This window comes from Lagopus leucura, unplaced genomic scaffold, assembly GCF_019238085.1.
Source record: "Lagopus leucura isolate 7727_CA_CO unplaced genomic scaffold, USGS_WTPT01 Super-Scaffold_100001, whole genome shotgun sequence".
Lineage (NCBI taxonomy): Eukaryota > Metazoa > Chordata > Aves > Galliformes > Phasianidae > Lagopus > Lagopus leucura.
In genome coordinates, this window is record NW_024962262.1 from 51,180,946 (window position 1) to 51,208,942 (window position 27,997).

General features: G+C 38.3%; 1 protein-coding gene across 4 annotated transcripts; it reads right to left on the reverse strand.

Moving 5' to 3' along the window:
• Positions 1 to 1,707: 1,707 nt before the first annotated feature.
• On the reverse strand, positions 1,708 to 27,997 carry ASMTL (acetylserotonin O-methyltransferase like). Of its 4 annotated transcripts, none has more exons than XM_042867156.1 (13): positions 27,860 to 27,997; positions 26,060 to 26,191; positions 23,579 to 23,626; positions 23,141 to 23,205; positions 21,037 to 21,098; positions 19,102 to 19,210; positions 17,017 to 17,431; positions 13,830 to 13,992; positions 12,673 to 12,857; positions 10,137 to 10,266; positions 8,850 to 8,993; positions 8,192 to 8,314; positions 1,708 to 2,043 (listed from the first exon to the last, which is right to left on the reverse strand). In XM_042867156.1, the coding sequence occupies exons 1-13, from the start codon at positions 27,950 to 27,952 to the stop codon at positions 1,829 to 1,831; spliced, it is 1,884 nt and encodes a 627-aa protein (XP_042723090.1). In that variant the 5' UTR covers positions 27,953 to 27,997; the 3' UTR covers positions 1,708 to 1,828. The 4 variants fall into 4 exon arrangements, with proteins under 4 accessions (XP_042723090.1, XP_042723092.1, XP_042723091.1 ...); XM_042867158.1 differs by lacking the exon at positions 1,708 to 2,043 and adding an exon at positions 2,164 to 2,306; XM_042867157.1 differs by lacking the exon at positions 1,708 to 2,043 and adding an exon at positions 2,164 to 2,309.

Consider the following 27,997-nt stretch of genomic DNA (forward strand, 5'->3'; position numbering starts at 1 on the left):
CTATAAAATAGCAGTGAGATAAGCAGCAGTCACATGCATCCCAGGTAACATCAAACACCTTTACTTATCTGTGACTTACAGCATTACATGAATCATCTGGTGCAGAAGCTTCTGATTGTTTGGTTATGTAGCAACTGACAAGACTAGAGCAAGATCCCAACTCCTAGCACAAATGTTTTGAGTGAATTCCAAATATCCTTGTCCATTATGCCTACAAATTATCAGTACATAATCCATGGTCCCCAAATGCAAAAAGCCAAGGGAAGTCACTGAAAGCAAGAGGGCTTCTTTGTCCCCTTTAGCAAAGATACGCAAGCAAGTGAAAACAGAGGAAGACTGGTTTCTGCTTTAGTGCAGCATTCTTCTGGTCATTCTGAATACTCCTCAGCACAATTAGATATGATGTATTCTTGCAGAGGGTTTTTTTTTGTTTGTTTGTTTGTTTTCCACTCAGATTTTGAAATTGTCTTTTAAGTTATCTCATTGATTGAAAATGTTTTTTAATTAGAAAGTAGTTCTCCTTGATCTTTTATTAATGGCAAGCTTTACTGATTTGCTCTCACAGGTAGAAGACTGTGCCACAACAGGCAAGTTTAGGAGTGGGAAGAGAGGGTAACCCACTAGTGATAAATTCAGTTTCACCAAGGCAATTTTAAGTTCTATCACAGATTTCCACATACAATGAATGATGAAACATTTGTATATTAATGTATACTTGGTATCATGTCCCTTCCAACACATCTTTGTAAATGAATGTAGCCAGAAGAACTGTATATTTCTTTCCTTAGGCAAATTATTTCCATAGCCCCCAACATGATGCAAGTAGCTCAGCGGAGAAAACATGAGCCTGTAGCTAACAACTACAGCAATTTGACCATTCTGATTGAGTTACTAAGAAGACAGGCCCTACAGTCAAGGAGCACTGTAATCAAGGAGAAAGGACAAGAGAAGGCAGTCTGGGAAATAGTTCTGGATGTGTAAAAGGGCAGAAGAGTTATGGTAGGGATGGGTGGCAGCTCTAGCATCTCAAGCTAAACTTTGTCTCTATATATGCAATAAGCCCAGCTGTTTGAAATCCTGCTGTGCCCTGATAGTTTCTAACTGTATAAGTAGCAGAGACAGCTGTGGAACAACGAGGAAAAGAGGTGAGCAAAAAGGGAGAAACTACTCCAGACTGTATTTGGAACATTTCCTTTTAGTCAAACAGTAGGCTGTGAAATAGGAGACAGTGAATAGCAGAAGATATATACTGAAAAAAAAAAAAAAAAAAAAATGCAAAGTATATGAAGAATACAAAAGAAGGGAAGCAAAATGCAAAGCTATAGGCAAGGTAGAAAAAGGCAATGGCTTTTTTCTTTTTTTTTTGTTTTTTTGTTTTTTTTTTATATACAGTAGAAATTGTAAAATAAAGATGGTATTAAAAAGGCTGTGATTGGAGTATTGAAACTGTACCTACACCTGCATTAACCTTATGAAACAGGGACGAAGTGATGAGTGCTCATCTAAAAGTTGGACTCAATTTGCATCCACTATGGAAAAACTGATTTCTCAGCAATGTCAATGTGTGGAGCTGCTAACAGCACATTTCTGATTTGTATTGTGTTGTGTGACTACAATTTCATTGCCATCAAATCATGCCAGAAGAACTGTTATTTTGAACATTGAAAGCTTCTCAAGTTCAAAATAAATGCAATCAATTGCTTCCCCTTTTTAAATGCAACTTCAAAAAACAAAACATTTATTGTTTACATTATTGGGAAACAGAATACATTTGTATAATTACAAAACATCAAATATAATCCAGATTCTATGACTAAATATTTTTTTCCTATACCTTAATGCAGAGAACAACATCTAACAAGTTTCCTGTCAGTTTGATTTTGACTTTAGAGAATCCATGCTGTTCCAGTAAGCCTCGATATTCAGAGCCACTTCTTTCCTTTCCCTCTGTCTGCACAAGCATGTTCAAAGACTGAAGCAAAGCTGTGCTCCTGTTCTTCTTCTCATCATCCAATACCATTTCAGCCAGCAAAATGCCACAGCCTAATTCAAAAACAAACGCATACAACAGTACTAACCCACTATCAACCAGACAATTTCTGCTAAATTACACCAAGGGGACAAACAGTGGATGGCAAGCATTACAGAAGCCACAAAGCAGCCAGGTTTTTTGTTTGTTTGTTTTTATATATTTCTGGTGGGAGCGATCAAGGGTTGAGGGCAGAACTCGAATAATTTGTTCACACACATCTTCTTCTTCCATCTTCGGACCCATGAATGGGACAGGGAAGACATGAATGAGGGCTCTGCTGACAAAACATGCGCTATTTTACTTACTTGTCTCTGAGACTAGCATTTTATGTGGTAGTAGTTTCTCTTTGCACAGTAGAGGTAAGGACCACCAACTCAGATCAAAATGGCTGCAGTGATCTTACTATTAAGTGCTGCACAAGATTAGCGTTTTGTACTGACCCTGAAGACAGCCCCTTTGTCATTCCAACCAGTACATCTCAGACATTTAGCAAACAATGAAGAACACAATTAAACATAACCACACCTCAACGCAGGTAGTGAGCATCACAATACAAGGACATAAAACTATCAGAAGGCATCCAAAGGAGGGCTACAAAGACAGTAAGGGATGTGGAGGGCAAGGCATTAGAGGGAAAGCTGAGGCCCCTCGTTGTGCTCAGCACAGAGCAGAGGAGCTGAGGGGAGGCCTGATGGCAGCTGTAGCTCCTCATAGGGAGCGGAGGGGCAGCGCTGAGCTCTGCTCTGTGTGACAGCGACAGGGCCCGAGGGAACGGCATGGAGCTGTCAGGGGAGGGCAGCTGGGGGTCAGGGAAAGGGGCTGCACCACAGGGCAGGGGAACGGGATGCACAGGGCTGTGGGCACTGCCCCAGTGCTGGAGCTCAGGGAGTGTCTGGACACCACTCTCAAACACAGGGATTGAATACTGGGTGGTCCTGTGCATAGCCAGAAGTTGGACTTGAAGAGCTTCATAGCTCACTTCCAACTCAGAATATTCAGTGATTCTACAACAAGACTGCAGCTTCTTAGAGAAAAGATTAAGACTTGAGGATAATATTGCTAGCTGAGACCTCTGTGTTACTATCAGGTGTCATAAAAGTCCTTCTGAAAGCTTATTAATAAATACCCTGCTTCATCACCATATCATTATTAACCTCAGTAAATGCAACCTCAAGCCATGTATCCTGTGATGAACAGGTGCTACACAAAGAAAAAGGATTTGCCAGGTATATCTGAGGTGAACCTGAACCTACATTCTCTCTCACCCATATGATCTTCCTAATTTCCGAATACTTTAATACAGATGTATTTCAGCTAGCTATCAAACATATCCATTACAACTTTCGTAAAAAGCAAACCAAACAAGCCAAAAAAAGAAAAAAAGGCAGTTTTCTTTCACAGACAGCGTCAGGATAATCTGAAAAAACATACCTGGAGAGAACAACCAGTCTGGGAAGAACACCTTCAAGTGTCAGGCACAGTAAGCTAAATTACCACGGTGGAAACATACCTCTACAATTGATGGAAATTTACTAACATAATTGAAATTTCTTCACGAGGAATAGAAACAGTGTTGACTTCCAACCATTTCAGGAAATATGTTTTGATGAAGGAAATTTGGCATGATTTTCTAGATAAAAATTGATGGTTCAGAATAGGTTCTTCTAAATTAGAACATCATTTAATCTGTATTATAAGTGTTTAGCAAACACATAACTTCCAGCCAAAAGATGCAGAAAAATTGCCAGTCCCCCCAATTTTTTAAAATTATTTTTTAAACACATGAAATAATTTCACTATCCTGTAGACAGCTAACAGATTCCGAATTTAACTGAGCGCTTACACAAAGGGGCTCAGCCACTCAATACCTCTTCCAAAGATTTTATGCTGGATGGCTCAGTTACAATACTGTCCCTTTTATTTTCCAGCCACAAATACTGGTTAACAGCTGTAAAGTGGTCAATATTTTAATATAAGTGACTGAACTGTGACAGTCAATCAAGTTTTTTTTGTTTTCCTTTTACAAACTTACACCTTCTATCCTCCTCAAGGATTCTTGCTTACCTCACTGCTCAGTGAGCAAATTCTGAATTTCTCCTCATTCATCTATTATTCTTTAAATCCCCATGATCCTCCACTTAAAAAAAAAAAAAATTTACTGTGTACCAGATTTCATCTGAACTATTTGTTAACACAGAATGTGGATAAGACAGCACCCTCAAGAAGGCATAGCTGAATGTCACTTCCCAATGAGAAGCAAAAAAACCTATAAGGTTTATTGGCAGAAAATCACTTGCATTCTAAAACTCATCCCTACATTCTTTGTGTCTTCATTCTTATGCCCAAATTCCCCTGTTAACCCCACTGCTCAGGAAATCTTTTCAGTGTAACACCATTAAATCCACCCTGTCCAGTCAGAAACAATACCAGCCTTTTCCAGAAAAAAAATTTTTGAACATCAGTGAGAAATGATGAATTTACCATTTCTCACATTAATGGAATATATCAAATATAGAATAGCTTGAGTTGAAATGGATGACAGGCAAATTCTGTTCTGCCTTCCTGCTTGAAGAGCAGCAGCTCTACAATCACATCAGCTTCCTCAGAGCTTTATCCTCAGATCTTGAGACATATAACGACAGAGATCCCACAACCTCCCTGGACAATCTGCTCCAATACTTAATGAATGATTTTTCTCCAGCTTGTTATCCAGTCATGGTCTCCCAGTTGTGTCCATCATCCCTCATTCCATGACTGTGCATCATAGGAAAGAGCCTGGCTCTGTCTTTTTGGTACTCGTTTCTTTGGCAGTGAAAGGCAGGATTCTCCTAAAACCACCAGACTGAAGCACATTTCTATCAAAGCTGCAAGCCACATACTGTGGCACCTGGGCCATCCTGGTTGCTTCCACTGGACTTGCCCAAGTTTATTACAGTTTCACAGGCACCTCCTCCTAAATACTTTTAGAACTGCTACTCCTGAATTCTCTCTGTCTAGATTCATGATTTTGGTCAATCTCTCCACAATCTCACAACTTCAGTCAAATTTGAGGGTTTGAATAATGCAAGCCACTTGGGAAGATAAAAAATGCAGCTTGCTCTTTGAGAGGAAAAAAAAAAAGTACAGTTTCTAAAACAGAGCAGCCTATTCTGTTTGGGATCATCCAGGAGCATAGACTGGGGACACCCACTGTTCAGTGAAGCAGATTCCTGTAGAGCTTGTATTAGCCTCCTTTGTAAGGCAGACAAGGGTAGCTAGCAAAATGATCCTGAACCCTCTAGCCACATCGCACTGCAGTAATTTATTACAAGTTGTTTTTGATTTTGTTTTGTTTTTAAATAAATGGTTATTTCACATTCGTATCTTAAAACTGATTTCACAAAACAGAAACAAAGAACATAGAGCTGCGTTAGTATATTACCACAGTCACCACACTCAAGGAACTAAGTCTCATTCTGTATAAAATGCTGCATTAAAATAACAGTGTACACTGAGATGATGTGGTAGCCACATGTACTAGTCAAGTTTTATAGCCATTAAGTACACAGTGCTTAGAGGTACAAATTTAAGTCTGACAGTAATAAATGTGCCAGCTTTAAGAGTGCTGTGCTCTGACTCAAACATCTTCTAACAGCCTGATGTATAGCATAAACTTGATGAATAACTGAAACAAAAATGAATTGCTGGAATAAGTCTTTTAAAATATAAACCCTTTAAGCATAATGGCAAACTTTGTATCATTACAGAAAATAAACTTGCTTCAAATACATTCAGTAGTTTGACATCTCCTATCTCCAAACATCTATACAGATGAAATCAGCAAAATTTCATGATATAAAAAGCGTCTGCTAAGATTTACATACCCCTGTCTGGAAGAAATCTGGCATTCCCCTAGTTTTCTACAGCAGAAATACTCTGTACTATATGTCTCTTAGATGAGCTGAATGAATCACTGTAGTACATTTGCTTTACTCAAGAGTTCAAAGAGCAAAGTAACTTTGATTAAATAACAAGACTGAATCTAGCAGGCAGATACAACTCCTGACCTTGCTCAAACTATTTGCTGAGGTTGGCTCATCAGGATTATTGCTTCAGAAATGTGACAGGCAAGAAAGTAATAACTGATAGAAGAGAAAGCTAGTTTGAAAGTACAACTTTAATCTCTAGGAATGCTTCTACTACAAAGGACATTTGAAATAGAAATAGTAAATATGACTATAGTATCAGAAAGAAAACGATTAAAAGTTGTGACATTAGAGACAAAGTATTTGAGAGGGTGGAGAACATATTTCTTTAATTAAAAGCTGGAACAAAGAAATTTTTACTCATAGACCTTTGAAAAGCTGTATAAAACCTAAAATTCATCTCAAATGAGGCAAAGTATAAATAGCCATTTAACAATACAAAAATAATATTCAAAAAAGAACAAATTGACAGGAACCAATAGAAACAACTCAAGCGGAGTCTGTGTGAGTATATACTGTGCCTGGAAATTAGAAGCTACTGAAGTTCCTATGACATTACAACTACTACAGAAACTCAATTAGAACTTGGTTGCCTTTCTTTGGAGCAAATTTAAAAAAAAAAGCATAAAATGGCATCCTTGAAGTGCTTCCCAGTAAAGTCCCATAGAAAAGCAAAGACAATGACTACAATCCCAAAGACTAAAGCTTGTACAGGATTGAGTTTAACCTTTTATTCAATGCTTACAACATCCATGTTTCATATAAAGGGTCAAAATGGTCCTAAACTGAAAATGTTGGCTGATGATAGGTACATTGCACACATTAAAACAATTCAGCATCTCATGCTATTTCTGTGCATGCCGAGATGACTGACTCTTCTTGAAGCACAAAACAGTATCTAGTAAGTTGCCTGTGATCTTAATTTGCGTATTTGTGAATCCATATTTCTCCAGCAGTTGCTTATATTCTGAGCCACTTCTCTGTTTGCCTTCAGTCATACTCAGAGACTGCAGTACAACTCTAGGAGGGTGTGTCTTCTGCTCATCAAGCACAGTTTCTGCCACTAGCAAGGCACTTCCTGCATTTCCAGAACAACCAGAAGCACTTCAGTAGTATTTCTAGCTTGACATTTTTAGTGTTTTGTTCAGGGACATTTACATATAGGTCCCCCATCAAAACAGTGTTTTAATGGGCTTCAGGGGTAATCAGTAACTAAAGTTTACTTTCAATCATTTCTTCCTGGAAAAAACTATTAGTTGTTAGGGGAAAGGTGGAGCTTTGAGTACTGTTTCTACTTCAGTGAAGTTTAGACCACTTCCTGAACATGATTTTTAAACTGTCTTGTTACCACTTGAACCAAGCAACTCTTTCCTGTCATATCCCTGTCTTCAAATAAGGAAAGACAGCCATCCAGTTTTCTTTTGTAGTTTATAAACAAGCTGCCCAGAGAGGTTCTAGAGCCTCTCTCTCTAAAGATATTCAAAACCCATCTGGACACCTCTGTGTGACCTACATGTAGGGAACCTTCTTTAGCAATGGGACTAGACTCGATATCCAGATGTCCCTTCCTACCCATACGATTCTGTGCAACAAGATCAAGCCTAGATCTTGTTTTGAATGTTCTCCTATGAAACAAACTTCATAGCTACTGTTAATCCTCTTGGATTAAGGAATCAGTTGAGTAAAGCAGGAAGGCTTTTCCATTGCTTTTTGTTTAAAGGGCTTCCCCTTTGATCTTTTATACTATCAAAACATAGTTGAAAACACAACGCTACATATTTTTCAAGCAATCCCATCATATAGTAGTTCTGAACTCCACTACTCTAGACACTAGTGACATGCAACAACTGCCTGTCCTTGATTAACTTGCAGCATCTTTAATTGGCTTGCTTGTATGTACAGGTAGAAGAGCATGCTTCAGTAATTTGATGATAGTCTTTTCAAAAAAGGTTGAATGTAGTAGAGATAAAGGAGATGAAGTTCCTTGTAAAAATCTGCAACTACAGTAAGGATTTATTTCAAGTCATTCCATGAGTAGATTTGGATTTTTTTTTGAGGCATTACTATAATGCAAGCATAAGCATATAAGCAAAGGCTGCTATGATCGAACAAGAATATGCATTTTGTAAGATGAACTTATGATTATGACTGTGCATTAATATGCACCTGTAATCATAAGAGATTAAAAACCTACCTGGTCTGCAAACAGTTGATATTTTGTTTAACAGTACATGAATCTTTTCATCAGGCCAGTCATGAAGAACACGTGAAAGTATGTAAAGATCTGCTTCTGGAAGGTCATCAGTGAAAAAGTCACCTGTTGAAAGGCAGAATTAGTATTTTTCATTTTAGTTAGTATAGTTCTACAGCAGGAAATAAAAATATTAAGATGAAACTAGAAGTTTCAGCAGAGGTAAAGTAAGAAGCCTGAAGAGGAGTACTGATACACTATTCTTTCCTTAGCTACAAATCAGTGTAAGAGCAGAGCAGATCAAAAGTAGGAATTCTGTTATATGTAGAAATGGAGAGAAAGCCTAAAGCAAGAGGAGATTGAAGTCTTTTGTAATAACCATATTGATCTTACCTAAATAAGAAAAGCCAAAGACACAGACATACAAGAAGCCTCTACTTCCATTCACACTTCATTTACTGCCACTCTCCAACTACTGATGGTTCTGTTCCTACAGGCTTGAGAAGTACAGTGCCTCTGTTTAGCATGGGTGAGCCAATGCTGCATTGTATCAGGTCAGATTTGCGGTTGGAGCAAGGCAGCACACCACTTTCTGCAGCAAAAGAGACCGCCCTCTGCTGGAGGATAATAGATACAAAATAAATGGCAATGTTACGCTTACCTGATACAAATGTCACTGGAGCTGTGCATTGTTCTGACGGTTGGAAGCAAGAGCTGTTTGCAATGACTTCTGGAAGGTCAAACACTGTGACCTTCATATTTGGATATATTCGTATTAATTCATGAGCCAGAGCTCCAGTACAACCTGTTGGAAGTTTAGAGAAACTCAAAATCTTCTCTCCCACCATCTGCATAAATTTTTAAGGATAAGTCTGTATGTAACATTAAGAGGACATAAACATCAAGTCAGAAGTAGAGGTGGCGAATAGTTAATATTTCAGTACTAACATCCACAGTTAATTTGATAAAGAGCACCTTCCAATGGATAGAACAATGCCTCAAAGTTTGGCCAGTATAGTTATTATTCCCTACTCTATCATAGATTTGTTAGTATGGCCTTTGATAGCACTACTTCAGGGTTGTTTTTTTTTTTTTTTTTTTTTTTTTTTTTTTTTGTATTTGCTGTTTTATTCTTGCTTGGGATTTTTTTTTGTTTGTTTGTTTGTTTCTGGAACATGAATGGACTTGTAGTTTGTGTTCTTTATCCACAAATTATTTACTATACACAGAGCACCAAGAGCAGAAATTTGACAGATAGTCTCCAGGACAGTGAATATGGATGAGCTCTTAAAGTCTCTGCACAAGTGAGAAAGGTAGCCATCAGTATTTTATTAATTACTCTGAAATGCTATCCAATACCTCAGACCTTAAGTGATGCTTCCTTCTTGCACAAGACACTCTCCCTGAATATTTTATTTTTGCCACACTAAGCACAGGGTAAAATAAAAAACAAAAGCAAACAAAAAAAAAAAACAACACTAACAATGAGTTTCTTCACATCCATCATTGGTCTTCAACATTTTGGTGGTCATCTGAGATATTAATTGGTAAAAACACCATAACCACAGGAGTACTCAGCCCATTCTAAGAGAGTCCAAAATGTTTCTTGTAGCAGTGGTTTCAAGGCTGACATACCAGCACTGGAAGATTCTACCAGCAAAGCCACAAACTTTGTTTTCTGTGTTGAGCTGTGCATCACTACGTAACTCACATATTCACTTCAAATTGTTCAAGTACCATGAAGTCATTCATCTACCATTTAAATAACTTTGCTTTTAGTTAACTGCAGTAAGTCCCTTCATTGTGACATTACAATACCAAAAAATTAACAGTAGCTAATTTTACCCAACTGAAAACACGCACATTTTCCCACGTAAGTGGTAAAATATGAATCTGAAAGCAAGCTTTCTCCCTTAAATTTGCACACAGGCTCAACTACAGACCATACCTCCTAAATCGCAAGCAGTCTTAAACTCTGAAAGATCAAATGCTGTAGCCACGTCTCTTGCTGTAAGGTGGGCAATGCTGTGCATGGCAGCCATAAAACGCTGCTTCACTTCCTGGCTCTGATAATAGTCCTAAAAATGAAAAAGAAATTAAAAAAAAAAAACAGTAACGTAAACAGATTTTATTACTGTAACTAAAGTTACATTCAATCAAGGCAGTTGGTGCACTAATATATTAACGAGAACTCTCGAAATTAAAAATAGATCAAACTATCATTGCCTGGTTGCTCATCCAAGCTCTTTGCTTGTTACAATTGCTTCAGTGTAGTGATGAACACATTTTTGCACCCTTTAACTGTCATCTAGATATCTTTTGTAGTATGTCTCAAAGAACACACACTTAGCTTGGTCTTGGTTAGCCTAAGGGTTATTAAATTGTATCTGTCTACATGATTGCTACTGAGGTAGCATAGCAGGAAGAGGAGGTAATCTGGAGTGTTTTTAATGCAATTCTATGCCTTAGATACACATTAAGGAATTTGCACCACAGCAGTATGTCTTTAAAGCAGACAAACAGACTGCATTTTCATCTATGATCCTTCCTCTTGATATACTCAAACTGATTTCATGCAATTCTGGCATTTATTTTAATTGTTTTCCTATCACATGAGAATATTGGGCTATAATTTTAAAACAGCAATGTTAAAGATCATACTGCTTGTCTTAGATTAGTTAAGAAATTATGAAGAACTAGAGCCTTGTGCCTCAGGCTTCTAAGTGATGCATAAAGCACATCTCACTTCCATACTAATCTCACTGGTTATACACTGCTTTAAAGCTATCATTAAGTAGAATATCTACAGGCTATGGTATGTATAGTACCACAAAGTGCCTATCCTGCTTGGATACGTACTGTACTGTAGAAAGTGCAGGTCTGAACTAGTAGTGACTACTGCCCAGCATCATCTAGTAAAACTCATGTCAATAATTCGGATTAACACAAAGTAGTTCACCTACACTAAAGTAGGTTAAATCTGTGTGAATTACTTCTACAGCAGTTATTTTAAAGAATCCAAGTTCCTTTTAAAGCAGTCTCTAAAGGATTCCTAAAGGAGCTTCTGTCCATCAGTAATATAGACACAATGTTAGGCTAAAAGGACTTCATAGAATCTTTAAAGGCTGTTACTTCATTCATTAACTACACAGGAAGAGTATAGACATTTTTCTTTAGAAAACTGGCTTCCTCAACACTTAGAAGTTAAATACAAATCAAGAACCTCAAGATGTAGCCTGAAGTACTGCAGTTAAAGATTAAATCCTTATATAAATCTCCTCCACACTCTTCTTAAACAGGCACAAATATTTATGCCTCCAGTCTGCTTTACAAGGTTTAGAACTACTGAGTTAGGAATCACCTTAAGTGATACCCCAGTTTGAAGAGACTCACCTGGGCTAGTATTAGGAAAGGAATGCTGCAGAGATGGAAACAGATTAAGGCAAGGATTATAATTATTAATGGCAACATTTGCCAGCTTGAAGTATACATAAAACTACAAACTTAGATAGAACAAAGGCTGCACCAAAAGTAACACCCCTTATTTTATTTGGTTGGCCTATAACATCAGAGGTGGATGATAGTAGTATGGTAGCAGAGGTTGAACTTTTCTGTCAATATTCTGTTAACAGTTGTTGCCACATGACAGATGTCAGCAGATGGGCAGTCTGACAAAATGGCATCTTGACACCAATGGCAACATGGACACTTGCTGAATGTTTATGGAGACCAAACTGTGGATTTGAGCACAGTGAGGCAGTGGGTGGTGCATTTCAGCAGTGGTAAAATTGATGTGAAAGACAAGCAGCATTCTAGATGGCCACACAGACTTATGAGTGCAGCATACAGGCTTATGTTCATCACCAGCAAAAGTTTATAGCTAAAGGTGGTGACTGTTTAAAAATACTGTTTTTTTAGCTGAGAATTTGCTCTATCAAATAGTGTTATTGTGCCCTTTGTATCTGTTGTGGTTTCCACAGAAATAAATAGGAGGCATTACTTTCATTGTGACCTGTGTAGACTGGATCATTCATCCCCTGCATTAACAGAATGATACTTCAAAAACAACTTCAAATGTACAGGCACAACAGGTTACACTGGATGCACATCAGTAACAAGCCAAATTGAGTGGAATTGAAGAAATACATATTTAATGTATGCCTGGTATAATAGAAAGGCCATACAGTAGTTAATTAAACACACTGAGAGGTCGTTCTAGGACATGTTAACTGGATGGGCAGAACTTCCGTCTGAGTTTTATCAGCACTGAAGTTTTCTAGACTATTCTGTGATTGCTCCACAATTTCTAGAGCCTTAAGACTACACTGTTAAAATTGAAGGGAACAGAAATCTACAACTAGCAAGTTATACTGCATTTCTAGCATTTGAGATTTGTGAACATTCTTCAACAGCTCGGTTTCTACTTCCCTCTAGATAAGTTCTGGGCTAACGAGTCTTGAAAAAAGAAAAAAAATTTACATTACATTAAATAAATCCTCCGTTTTCTTTCCAAAGGCTCGATGGTTCTGCCTGCTTCCCTCTTTAACAGCAGACTCCAGGTGTGTAAAGAGAGGCCAAAGATGGTCATTAGAGTGGATAATGTAGCCATGAAGCGAGTATTCACCATCAGATGCCAGATAAGTATTTGCTGAATCTGTATTACTATAACCTTAAGGGAAGAGCACAATTGTAACCAGTTTTGTTCCACCACTTTATAGACATCAGCTAACATTTGAAGGCATATTACCTTGTAATGCCATTAAAGAGCCACCAAATCCTGATTTGGGCATCACAAGGTGTTTTACTGTAAAAAGATTTCTATGAAATACTTCTAAAGGCCTCCTTATTCTTCGAGAATGAAAATCACTTTAGGACGTTCTTTTTAAAATGAATGTAGGTGCTGAAGGATGCAAAGAACATTTTCATTGTTTATTTATAATCCAGAGAATTTTAACTATGCATCTGATATTCAAGGAAGACCATTAGAAGTTTGTCATTCTTGACTGCATTTTTTCTGTTTTAAATGATGCCTCTTCTTCCCTTAAATTCAAGCATTCTCCAGTACATTCCACTTTAGTGCTTTCTCCTTCACATTGTCCTTTAACAGTGTTGAAAGCATCCTTTATTTCTTTTTCTTGGCATTTCAGCTTCTCAAGTATTACAAAGTAAATGATACATATGAAAATTTATATAGTGCAGATTGGAAAATTTAATCCTATTGCTGACTGTCACCTACATACACTTCCAAGTACTGTGCAAGTTAGGTGTACTAGCATTTAAGCTGGTGCTTAAATTCCAGAGCCCTCCTCATAAATTCTGCAATTCTCCACTCAAGTTTGTGACTCTGCACAGCTGCAGAGGAGAATGGGCTTGGTCCTTATTTAGATGGTATATCTGAACTTTTATGCTGCTCCCTGGGACTTGCCCATGAAAGTTACTAGAATTTGGAGATGATTGCTTTTGCTCTCTGAACACAACATCAATCTAAGGTTTCCTCAACGGAGACCTAGTGTGTTCATTAAATAATTCCTGCTCCCAAACAGAACAATTCCAGCTATTAATGATGAACACAAAAAACCCAACAATCTCCCCACCTCAAATCCAAGTTACTGACAATATGGGAGGGATGGGAAAAAGTCACCTTGTGGTGTTTTCTCCAGCAACCCAAGAGCAGCACAGGCATCAAGGAGTCTTTCAGTTCCATGCACAGAAGTTCCAACCTCATCTGCAATATCTGCAGCCTTTAGAGGACTTTTCTTTTTCAGACAATCAAACACCTTCAGCTTAGAGGCTACAAACAGAGCCTACATGTAGGAAAGAAAAAAAAAAAAAATCCACAAAACTTGCATTTGAAAGACTGCAGCCAAGAAACAAAGGACCTACACTTTTGCCACAGACATTCCAGAAGTATTAGTCTACATAATTACTGTTATTTAAGTGCAACATAATAACAACTCCTAAGAACTGTTATAACAGGTTTTTTTCCCCCTCTAAGTGTTCTAATAGCTTTGCTAAGTAACATTAACTGGGACAGAGGTGTATGAGAGAGAAGGGAACTCAAAATATACTGGCATGCAGCCTACAGAGTTTGTATTAAGAGCACCTCTTTATTCAGATATTTAGCATATACCTAGCAATATGCATGTTCCATTAAGCCAAATATATTTAAACATGTGAACCAATGCCTAAGAGATCAATTTAAATTTGATTTACGTAAAATGCAAGGAACTGTAAAGTTCCACTAAGGCAACATAGCAGCTTCAGTTATAGAAAGATTGGTCTTCGTGAAGTAAAAACTATGGCCAAAAAAAGGAATAAGACTTCAAAGTACAACTCTACCACATGCACACTTTAGTAAGACACACATGGAACACAAAGAAAATAAAACACTGCAGTTTCAGTGCTCAGAAGCATGTTAAAATTCCTAAAACAATGGTATTCATGTAGAGCACAGTGGAAGAACATACAGCAATCACAGAGACACTTCACTGCAACTGCAGCCAACTGTGATATACTTGAAAAATCAGTCAGCCAAGAAGAAAGGATACAATACAAAGGATTTAATAAAAAAAATAACTTAGAGAAAGGTATGTTAGCGTGTAAACGTTTTATTATCTTCATCCTTTCTATCATTTCCTCTGTTGTTTGTTCTAATAAGAACATACAGTTGGGATTTATTAGAATCCAGGCTTCCACAGTATTGATCCAAGTGCATCTATACTACAACCATTTGACTTTCAAGATCTGCCCAACTTTTGAACTAATTAATGTGACCTGGAAGTTACAGAAATGAAGAGATTCAAAAAAATTAAGACTATAAATCATTCTACAATTCTGTAATGCCAAGCTCACAAACAATGCAAACAAATATCCCAACAGCAAGTAAAGATCAGAATACACAATTTCAGAACATGTTGGAGAACTGGATTAGCATTAGGGTCAAACCTGATCTCCTGTTCTGCAACAGCAACTGTTCATACTAAAGTAGGTGGCAATGCCTCCTTCCTCTGCAGGAGATTTCAGCCTGCTTTATGAAGCAACAACACTCAGGAAACAAAATGAAACAGACCTTGGAAGCTTTTATGAAGCTAAATGCTTTTGTGCTCTTATCCATATTCTTGAAGTACAAAGAGAGGTGGTAAAACTTGTCAATCCACAGAAGTAATCCACAATGAGTCATGCATTATACAAATATCTTCAGGCCTCAGGAAAAGAAATCCCCAATAGCTCAACACGAAACTTCAGCATTCCGTGCTGATTTTACACTGATTATTAGAAAACGAAAGCTCCTGCTTCTATTTACAGTGGCCATCAACTTTCATTGCACAGAACTGAATTTGCCATCAGATCACAACAATCAGCAAACATAATGTGCCATTACAGAATGCTGGTAATTCTCCACATCTTGCACTTGAAGGTGTGCTAAGCATTATCTCATCCATTCAAGTACTTCAAACTTGCTCTCTGTGGATACATCTTACTTGACAAACCTACCCTCAGCCTTTGCTATACTGTTGAAACAACCTACTGCTATTGTCCAGCTATACAAGAACATCTGATTTTATTAATTATCATAACTTAACTGCATTGCCCAGAACTACAATAAGAGTAGCCACCAATTCACAGGCTTAACTGTGACTTTCTGCTGTTTGAACCACTGTTCACTGTCTTGTGTATCTTCCTCTGCTATTTTTAATTGCATTTAGGTTTGTCATTTCACTGTCACTTGAGCAGTTTTTTTATCTCTTCCTGAAACATCACCAACTCGATACCAGTAATCTATTCAGAATGACTAGTGTTCAATTTCTCCTTCACCTTGTTCACTACAGAGGAGCTCTGAGTAGAAAACTTGGTAGCACTTAAAACACCCAGTTATTCATTTCCCATTACACTTGGCTGCTCCACACATGATCCTCACAGCATGTGACCTTCAGTTTGTAGCCTGCGTTACATAGATGTGTCTCCAGCTGATAATCTCCAGGCAATATACTATAAACAACTGGAACATGAAAAGGGTATAAAAAAAAAAAAAACTACTTCCTTAACAGGAAATAAAAATTTAAGATCTCCCCCATAATTCTAAAACTAAGCATTACAAGTTCAAAAGGGGAAAAAACAGAAAAAAAAAAAACTATGACAAGCATGCACATATTTAAAATAAGCTTGGTAATTAAACCACATAAAAAGCCTTCCTAGTAGTGTTGATAAAAGATTATTTTCCTATTTGATTGCACTCAGTACAAAAGACCTCAGTGATACATTTATATTTAAAAGCCTTTTGAAGTTTCCCAACAACATTCTACTTTCACTATGGAATGCATTTTTGCATGATACATTTCTGAAATTACTGTTATTTTGGAGCATTCTAATTACAACATGCACCAGAGACAGAATCATTGATGTAGCTAATGAAAGATAAATCAATCTTCCATAAGTTGCATTTAATTAGACAACATGACAAAAGGAACATATGGGAAGAAAGCAGATAGGTACTGTTTCCAGACATCCTAGAAGCACAGTTTAACCATTTATACCCAAGACCCCACATGCAAGGGCAAAAGGAAAAAAATAAAACAGTCCTGTGGACTTCTTCACTTTTAAATTAAAAGGAAGATTTTTTTAACTATCTCTGCTGTTAAAGTTTCATAGAGTAGATAGAATTAATACGAAAAAAATACATCTGTATTGTGTCAAAAGTTTCAGCTATCTTAGATTCTCTGCACAGTGGTTCTTTTGTACTATTATTCCATCTCAAGCATTTCAAATTACCTCCAACAAAGCAACTGTGTCAGTCAAAGTAATTAGTTTTACTTTTCTCCCCTCCTTACCTTTGAAGCTCTAAAACCATCCATCAGGTCTAGAATTTTAGGTGGAACTTTTGCTGCACTGTCTGATACTCCATTCTGATTTTCCAAAGGTACCCCAGAACCAGTTCTGACACCAGAGCTGTTTTCAGAGTTACAAATAACTCCTGAGGGACTGTCCAACTTGCTAGCACGTTTATGTTCCTTGAAACTTGAGGAGTCACTTTCTCCATCACTTAGGCTCTCAAAAGTATCCACAGAAGGGATAGAGTCATGCTTTGTATGCTGTATGGTATGTTTAAGGGGTGGATAGTACAACTCTGCTAGCTTTTTGCAGAAGTGATTCAGAGGAAATCCCACCACATTCAAGAAGTCTCCATGGACATACTCAACTAACATTCCACCAAGGGCCTGGATTCCATATCCACCAGCCTTGTCCCTGGGGGAGAGAAAATGAAAGCTGAGACCTATCAATTAATGTTGAGAATGTGTTTGACAGTAAAGGTTGCACAAAACATGTAATCACTAGTACTGCAGAGACTGGAATAAAGACTAGTCTACTCAAGTTGGAGATGGATTCTAGTTAAGCACAAAGCTGCCATTTATAAGTCATAACTAAGTATAAGGATTAAGCCTAAGATCATTAAGTTTCTGCCAGTCCAAGTGACACAGTCACCTACGTGTAAGTATATCACCTGACTGCATTCAAACTGCACTGCCATAGGTCACCCAGCTTCGTCCATGGCCTGTCTGGCAAGGATAGTAACAGCAAGCATTCCTGAGACCAACACTGCCACTCAGTCACCCAGTTACATTTTGACCCCTACCCCTATTCCACTAGAGGCTGAAGGGTCTTTAGGCATACATCAGCTTGAAAAGGAGCTCAAACTTAAGGGGATGTCTCAAACAACCATAGCATGTGTCTTGCAGCTCTCAGTCAGAATAATATCTAAAAGGAAGATCAGGGAAAAGAAGTTGCTCTTTTTCAAAGTCCTATTCAACTACAAAATCCAGTGCTATCTCACTCAGTCCTACCTAATTTCTACGCAGGTTTTTGGAAATGTAAGTAGAGCTGTATGCAACAAGGTGCTCTAACATCATGGCACTAGTACACACATGTATTTCACAGCAAGTAACCTTGGGAATTTAATCTGCCTTTAAGTTAATTATGTAAATTTCATTGCGTAATGTTATGTATGCAGCAAACCAACATTTTCACTGCTCACGCCTACGGAACAAGGTAGGTAGAGGTACACTGACTAACATCTGAACTTGAAAGCCTAAGTAAGCAACCTTTGAAACCAAAGGTCAGTCAGTCTCAGATCTATTAACTCCAGACTGTACAGAATTACAAACTGCTTTCAAAAGAACACGGCTACAAGACAGCTGACAGTTTAGTGTAGATTTGATGAAAGCAAGTTCTAAATTTTTGGAACATACAGAATAAAATACTGGCTCAAAGAGTCTAACAGAAACCAAATCAACTCATTAGAGGATCACAACCTAGTTAGAATTAACGTAGACCAGCCTTATTTCTACAGAAGTACAGAAGTAATAGGAAGATATCTTCCAGTCAGAAAATAAAAATGCTTGGTTGAAGAAAGGAGAGGGGGGGGGAAAAAAAAAAAATTAAAGTGAACAGCCATATTTCTGCAGCCATCAGAAAGATGTTGGGCACACAGTCCACTTTGAGATAGTGCTCTTCCTTCCTTCCTTGTCCATATTTTAACTCAGCTATATACTTTTAGAATTAGTCTGTGTCCCCAATGACCAAACTTTAAAATACTACATGCTGCTTATTTTCTTGATAAGAAGGATGCACAACAGCAGAAAAATTAGTCAATTTCTTAATTTCTCATGCAATTATTTAATTCTAAGAAATTACACAAGACAAAGTCTTCATTAAAAAAAAAAAAAAAAAATTTACTTGAATTGTAATAGTTTAAAAAAAATATCTGTGTAGGTGGCAATGGTGGAACAACAGAATACAAATACCAAAAGACTTCTTATTACAAAATTTCCAGGGCAAAATATTTTATGCTGCATGCTAGTAATATAACCCAAGATCTATTCTGAAGTACTGTTAGATAGCCTTAGAGTCTTACTTACATGGGCTCTCCACTATGAATGTACTCCCATAAGAGCTCTTCTGAAAGGTCTGAAAATTTTACTTTAGTCTCTTCATAGAAATCAGTGATTTCTGTTTCTAGCTGATTATCTACAGAGAGGAAATCTCATTAGAAACAGAAATTGTAACATCAAAATGACAGTTTAGAGAGCAACAGTTTATTTACACCTCCTATGAATATGAATTTTGCTTAGAAAAAGTTATATAAATCATGAAGTAGCTAATAAAAGTTTTGAGGGACAATGATCTCTTTTGTTATTTCCCCTTGCACATACTCATCACATCAGTAAAAGCTGAAAGCTGAGAGAGCTTCTACCACTGTGTTCCCCTCCGTAAGCTAACAGCTTGCTCTCCCTGTGTACAATATACTCAAGTTAGCAAAACTAATTGCTAGTATATACATCCAGCAACAAATACAAAGGTTGCAAACATCCTTCTAACTTAGGAGTGTCAACAAACAATCCGTAACACAACATGGTTAAAATTATAGCTATTATATATATGCCTGAGTGTGCAGCTGCATCTGTACTGCAGACATCCAGCAGTGCCATCTGCAGTGTGATCTTTCATCTCTCTCAATAAATAAGAGATATTTCAGCCTTCTTTTTCTAGAAGTAATTGTAAGACATGCGAAGTGTGCTATGAAGCACTGCATATCTGGGTGTGGGCTCCAACAGTATAATGCATGGGTACACTGAACCTAGTAAGATTACAGAGCAAGGCTGCACCAAAATATATTCAAAAGAAAGCAGCCTTCTAAGAATGAGCATGCACTAGCACATTACATGTTATTAGTTGACTCTTTCCTACAAGACTGACTTCCACATCTCCTCCTACTGCTGTGCAAATTAGTCTGTATTCTGGCAGCAGTTGAAATTCGCCAGGAGGTGAAAGGAAGATCCGCAGTGCACTAACTGCAAGTGGTGTTAGCATTGAAAGAACATCACGATTCAGGTGAAATTAAAGAAAAATGTTAGTAACCAGTCCTCCTATGCTACGTGTTGATGAAAATTCTGTCTGGAACATAAATGCAAAACTTAGCAACACATTATAATTATCAACTAAAACAAAAGTGAATTCTAAAAAAAGCAAAACAAAAAACCTGAACACCTCTTCTACTGAATCACTTGATGAATACGCTGACTTCAGATGTTTATATTCATCTGAATATACCATGGCTTCAACTTCTAAACTCCAGATGAGACAAGCTGTCATCAGCATCGCTACTGACAGTATATGCAACTTGATTTTTCTCTTAAACAAGACAAGGCGTTATTCTTCCTAGATTGCTCACAGACCACTTGGAAACATTTTCTTTTTCAGCTGTTACTGTTTCTACTCTACAAACATCAATAAGATTATTGGATCACTGACCTTATTTCTGCTACAAGACTTAAGAACAACCATTCCAATAAAAACAAAGCTATAATGAATTTATCTACATAAAACCATATTCATTGAAATTTCAGAGAAAGGATTTTGATGCAAGTTCCTCTAATGAAGTACTGACATTAACGATCAGAGGAAATCCTTTAAACACTCAAATTTTGACATTAGAGTGCTCAAAAAACAATCATTCACTGAAAAAGTTATGTGATAAATACAGATACATGGCTCCCTACAGTTGCTATGTCTGAATTTCAGTTACAGTATTTCCTCCAGTTTACACTGATCTTTTAGTTTGTCCCATAGATCTCAGAACATTTTTATAGGCTTGTATTTTGTCATAGAGGACGATGACAACTGAATGCAGTAAAATGGGTAGCTTTTGTGACAAGCTTTTAGTTTAAATATTAGGTAATTCCCACACTGAGTTAGACACCAATTCAGACTATATAAGAGAAAGTCGAAGTCTTTATGCAAATAATTGCTCATAAAAACACTGAGTAAAAAGAAAACAAACTAAACTGAGGTACCTTTACTGCTGCAGTGTATAATAACCACTCCTGTGAAAACGCTGTGCTCCTTCCCACTCAACCTGTCAGGGAAAATCATGTATTAAGCAACAGTTATAAAACCTGTCACAAGCAAAAGCATTCTTCATGATTATATTGCCACATCCCGAAACAGATCATATAAAAACACCAACATGATGTAAGTGTCATAAGCAAATACATTCTTAGTTCAATATAGGTGAAAAGATATTAATAAAACACAACAAAAAAAAAAATTAAGATTTATGGCAAGACTCTAAAATCCCACTAACACCAACATTCACAATTTGAGAAAGCAATTAGCGGTGCCAGACTATTCACCATACAGAAGCAGCAACTATTTGAAATGCGTAAGAAAAAGCCAGTCAACATTTATGCTACCATTACAGCTACCTTCACTGAAAACCACCAATAAGCAGTTAGGTCACTGAGCAGGCCTCTAGCACTGAAAGCCTGAAGTGGTAGCCACTCTTCTAGTGGCTCCAGAGTGCCACTCTGTGGCTGAATAATTGTAAAGGCATCAAGTTTGTGGAATATAGAAGCAATTAAACTATCCTAAGTATCATGAAAGTTAGATTTTTGAAGAGATTAGCCAGGCTACCATGTGATGTGGCCAGAAGCATCTCACCCTTAACACCGCACACTGAAGTCAGTGTGATTAATTGCAGAATGAAACCTCGAATAAAAAATTCTTAATCTGATACTTTGGATATGAGGACATATCTTGCCTAAACATTTTCCAATTCATTCAGAACACAATTAACATCAGTATGTAATGGGACTTTCTTTATAAGAAAAACTTGGTATCATTTTAAGCAAAAACAGTAGTAAGAAGTCTCTGGGCAGACTTTTCCAAGAATCTCCTACTAGCAACATATGCCACTGTTATGCAGTAAAGAACCAAAACAGAAAGCCCTACTACTATTAAATTAGCAACATGCCCCAAAGGATTAAAAATTCAGTTTAACTCACCAGTGCAAAAAAGTAATCTAAAACAGACTTAAAGAAACCCAACAGACTCAAGGTTAGACCTTCACCTAAACTGCAGACCCAGGCAAACTCCTTGTATTCTGTCTAGCAGACTCCTCAGTTGCATTATAAACTGCTGAATCAAGTACTGCACCCTCTTTTTCCCTTCCCATACAACACAAGACTGACTAGCAGACTCATCACATCTCATCCTTGAAAAATAATGTTATTAGTTTTATTTATGTTATTCAGTTAGTGTTTCTTTAAAAATAATGAAGAAAAAACCCCATTAAATTTGAAAAGAAAAATATCCTTCAGGAGGAAAAAAAAAAAAAAGCAGAAGCTTAAAAGCCTGACAGCCTATCCACTGAGAGCAACGATGGAAGAAAAAAAAAAAAACAAAAAAAACAATTTCCTCAATTAAACTATAAACCCATAAAGCAGAATCTGGGTTGGAGCAAAACTGCAAGTGTAGCTTCAGTTTGAGACACTAACACATTTTCTTATTTCACAATGCAACCCTACTTGAATAGATGGGCTGGAGAAAATGACCTACCAGAGGTTCCTTCCAGCTTGAATCATTCAGCCAGTCAATTTCACTACTGACTGTATTAGATCTTACTTACTGAGAAGCAAATTAGACAAATGCTTATCCAATAGTAAACTTAAACTGAAGACGTTCATTTCTCTTGAAAGGAAACACGGTACTAGGAGTTCAATGTAGGTGTCAATGAGCATGCATCACTCTCTCATACATGCAATTATCTTCTTTAAAATTCAAGCCTCAAACTACTTCTGTTCTTTGCCCCTGTTCTCTCCCTGTCTTCCCCTGCAGTATTAACTGAAGCATACAGAAAGTCCTGCAATAATTCACTCCAGAAATTAAAATGAAAACAAAATGGTTTGTTAAGTCCCCATCACCCTGCAGTGAAAGAGCAAGAACAAGCAGCTTTGACTAAGAGAAAAACACACCCAATTTTCAGAGACAAAACGGGCTTATGATATTTAAAATCATCAGAAAAAAAATACAGCCAGAGATTTCTCAATAAACATTTATACAGCTCCCATTAAAAGAACTCAAATGTACACATTTTGAATTTTATGTAGAATTACAAACCTTGATAACATCCTATATGCATCTTGCTTATCAACTGGTTTCTCCAAGATCTGCTTATCCACAGTCTGAAACAGAAAGATGGAGATACTGTGCTGTGTTCTTAGTTGTCTGAAACTGAGGATTCAAAATAATGACTTAAAATAAGTTTTCAGCCACATCTTCAAAATGAGACTACTGAGCAGAGCAAGAAACAGATACAGACACTATTGTCTCTGGAAGAACAGTACTGAGGCTTTGAGCACTCAAGACAGCAAAAATTGACTTGTTAGGAAGAAATAACTTTGTAATACATGTACAAAACATCAAAACACATCTCACCTCAGGTGCAACTGGTTAGTGAAAAATCATTTTCCAACTCCAACTTTAAGCCTAAATATGCTTGTATTTTCTACACACGTCATGGTTTAAAACATTGCTAAAGCTCAGAAGACCTCTTACCACAATAGTGTCTGCTCCTATAACAATATCAGGTGTTCTCAGGTGTTTCTGAAAAGGCATAAAGAAAGAATGTATGTTTCAAAAAAAAGTAGAAAGGATAAAATACTTTAAAAAAAAAAAAAAAGGCAAGAAAATATTAGTTCACCAGGTAGACTTACAGGCAGGGCTTTACAGGGAACTGAAAAACATGACTCTCTTTCTCCTTTTGCACTGTTTACAAAATAGTAATCATCTATAACACCACAAAAGTGAATAAAACAGGAGAGTTGAGCAGACTAATCTCAGGTTACAACTTCACCCAAATACATTACTGATGAACAAATACATCCAGAAGACTGCCTGCACTCCCAGAGGCTTAATTTGATCTTGAAAGGGCATTTAGATTTCCTTTACAGCAAGCACCCTATGCAGTGGGGACAGGTATGTAGACCTGAAGCCCTCTAGAACCAGCTTTTATAGTCAAGATCTCTGAATGATTTCTCTTTAGCTACAATTCTTTTCCTCAGGGGAACACATACAGCACAGTTCAAGAAACTGAGAAGTATAGGCATACAAAGAATCCTTACAGCCCTTAATAGCTACTATTTAACACAAGAGAGGAAATTTGTCTCCAACTCTGACTCTTAAACAAAAAAGTTTATAGGGAGGAGATTGTTCTCCAGAAAAAACCTCTTTTTTCAAAACGCATTTAGAAATCTGAATGAACACTATCACCAGCATACTGCTTTGAAATGAATTATAGAATGGCCTGGGCTGAAAAGGACCACAATCATCATCTCATTCCAACCCCCCTGCTATGTGCAGGGTTGCCAACCACCAGACCAGGCTGCCCAGAGCCACATCCAACCTGGCCTTGAATGCTTCCAGGGATGGGGCATCCACAGCCTCCTTGGGCAACCTGTTCCAGTGCATCACCACCCTCTGAGAGATAAACCTCCTCCTAATGTATGACCTAAAGCTCCTCTGTCTCAATTTAAAACCATTCCCCCTTGTCATATCACTACACAACCTGGTAAACAGCCGTTCCCCCTCCTGTTTATATGCTCCCTTCAAGTATTGGAAAGCCACAATGAGGTCTCCCTGGAGCCTTCTCCTTTCCAAGCTAAACAAGCCCAGTTCCCTCATTTCTTCATAGGAGAGGTGCTCCAGCCCTCTGATCATCTTTGTGGCCTTCCTTTGGACCCAATCCAAGAGCTCCATGTCCTTCCTGTACTGGGAGCCCCAGGAAAGGCCAGTTTGCAAACATGGGTTTGATACACACTCTCCTAATTTCACATCATTCTCTGAAAAAAAGTTGATAGAAACCTGGATAACAATTTACACTGAAGATCATGCAATATTTGCTTTAAATAATGGTAACATCTGGCAACACTGTTGGTTTACAGTGTTTTCTGACATCAGTATAGGCTGAACGAGTACACTCCTCTTTCAGAGTTGTAATAAAACATTATTACAATATACTTCACAGGATCTCATCAGCCAGACTCTTGAAAGGGTCCTGGTAAAGAACAGCTTGATGTGCTCAAACACAGCAGTTGCAGACAAGGGCAGAAATCCAACCAACACTGCATATTTGGTAACAGATTTTATAATATTTAAGAATAACAGACATGAAACTGTTAGATTCTCACTCTTTTTAGAGCATGTCAGCCTTCTTCTGCAGTGTTTTACAGAAGAACAGCAGATTGTCTCCTTTTTCTGCTTTCCAAGCATCTTCATTCTTATGAATTCCGAGTTCTCTTGTCACAACTGTTCAATTGAATTATTTTTTTTAGCTACATCAAAGCCATGGGATTCACAGTCAACAAATTCCTGGAGTGACCAACTGTCTGGATAAGAGCTAGTCACAAACCTGACGCTGTAAGGAACTTCCAATTATTCATCCCAAGACAGAACAGGTGCACTGCTGACAAAAGATGCAAAATACATCTACCTGACAAAACCTTTATATGAAGGCATTAGGCCTTCTTGTGCTTAGGTGAGTAAATTTCAGTATGCTATCTATCACAAGTGACAAAACATCCATTTTCCTTTTAATGGGGAAGATGCACTCACAGACTACCTAAGAAGTACATGCAAATTAAGTTACTGTAACACAAAACTTGAAGACAAAAAATCTCATTGCTGAAATAGGCAACTTAGAATCACAGAATCATTTGAGTAGGAAGGGATCCTCAAAGGTCATCCGTCCAACTCTTCCGCAATAAACAGGAAAACCTACATTACTTCAGGCTGCTCAGAGCCTGGTCCAGCCTGACTTTGAACCTCTCCAGAGATGAGGCATCCACCACCTCCCTGGGCAACCTGTTCCAGTGCTTTACCACCTTTATCTCAGTTCTTACTGAGATCCAGACTGAATCTCCCCTCTTTTAGTCTGAAACTATTTCCCTTTGTCCTATCCCAACAGACCCTACTAAAGAGTCTGTCCTTTCTTATACCCCCCCCCCCCCCCCCCCTCTACCACACACATTCCACACTTACCACATGCATTCTGTTTGCTACTTCAAGAGCTTTCTGTTTTGCTGTTTCAATGGCATATTCATAAGGGGCTGCAAAAGATGACTTTTCAAGTGTCTCTTTAAACCAGGATGGAACTACCTCAAAGCGTAGGCCCTGTAACAAAGAAAGAAAAGCAATACGGAAAGCGTAATCACATTAAAAGTTGCTCCAAGACACATCAGGTAAGTGATGAATTCAGTTTCTGCTCTACCCACTTTAAAACATCCTACCTTTACACTTACAAGAGGGAAAAAATATGCTTCTAATATTATAGGGCTCTTTTCAGTATCAAATTTACGTACCCTGGGGCTAGTCTATTCCTGTAAGTAGAGTTTGTACTGAATCCATTCACAGTACTTGTGCAGCAGTACTGCATGTTCTTACATGAGCTTTACCACCCATAGTTATACACTATTAAAAACGTAAGTAGAAAATAAGTAGATGGTTTTATAAAAAACATTGTACTTACTTCCCATCTCCAGATGACATACATAAGTTTACTACACCCAACTGTCATTACATTGCTAACAACATGGCACATGTGAACCTCTATGCTTCTCTTAATCTCCATATACTTTCTTTACATTTAAGTTCTGACTTTTCCTATGAAGAACCCTGCGTGGTTACATTACACATTTCGTAATCATAGAATCATAAATGTTGGAAAAGACCTCCAATACCACCTAGTTCAACCATCAACCCCTCACCACCATGCCCACTAACCGTGTCCCTCAGTGACACATCCACACATTTCTTGGACACCTCCACAGATGGTGACTCAGCTACCTCCCTGAGCAGCCCATTTCAGCACCTCACCATTCTTTTGGAAAAGGAATTTTCGTAACACCCAACCTGAATCTTCACTGGTGCAGCTTGAGGCCATTCCATCTCATCCTATCACTAGTTACACAGGAGAAGAGACCGATCCCAATCTCACTAAAATGTCCCTTCAGGTAGATGGAGAGAGCAATAAGGTCTCCTCTGAGCCTCCTCTTCTCCAGACTGAGGAATCTCAGTTCCCTCAGCCACTCCCCGTAAGACTTGTGCTCCAGACCATCACAGATACACTGCCCTTCTCTGGGCACACTCCAGGATCCCAAATCCAGGATTTCTTGTTGCAAAGGGCCCCAAAACAAACACAATACTTGAGGTACAACCTCATTAGTAAGGTATAATATTCATGTTACTGCCAGCCTACTGTCCCAGCTTGCACATGCCTCCAGAGACCAAATGCTCTGGAAGGATTAAAGCTTCCTTTATACTTCAGAAGTGCTTTGCAAGAAAAAGGGTAACTACTTTACCTCCCCACAACAGTAATAACTCATCTCACGAATTTAGGGCAACAGATAGACCCTTTTAATTACTCCAGGTAGCATCAAGGTCTTCTAAGCTTTTCTTTAACTAACCAGAAGTAACAGTGCTGCCTTTTAGCAGAGTACTTTAATCTGCTCATCAATTGAGAGCACTTAAATACGCTGAACTAGAGAAGTGCTAAGATGGAACAGAATCGAAATCTAGAAGGTCACGTTAACTCACGCACGCACGTGTAACGAGCTGAGAGCTCTGAGAGTAGAAGCACGCCGAGCAGGCCGACGCAGCCGCAGCGCACCTCCCGGGGCCGCACACATAAGCAGGCGGCCGCCCACAGCGCTCGCCCCAGGGACAGAAGACATACAGCAGCCGCAGGAGCGCCGGCCTCCGCCCGCCCCGCGCTACCGACAGCCGGGCCGGGCCTCCTCCCGCGCCGAGGGGAGGGAAGGACAGCGGCTCGGCAGCACTCACCACATTAGTGAGGATCTCCTGACGGCGCGGCGAGGCGCTGGCGAGCACCACCCGCTTACTGACCAGCTTCCCCAGCACCGGGCTTAGCACCATGGCCGCAGAAACAACGACCCGACGTCCCGCTCCGCGCACCTTAGG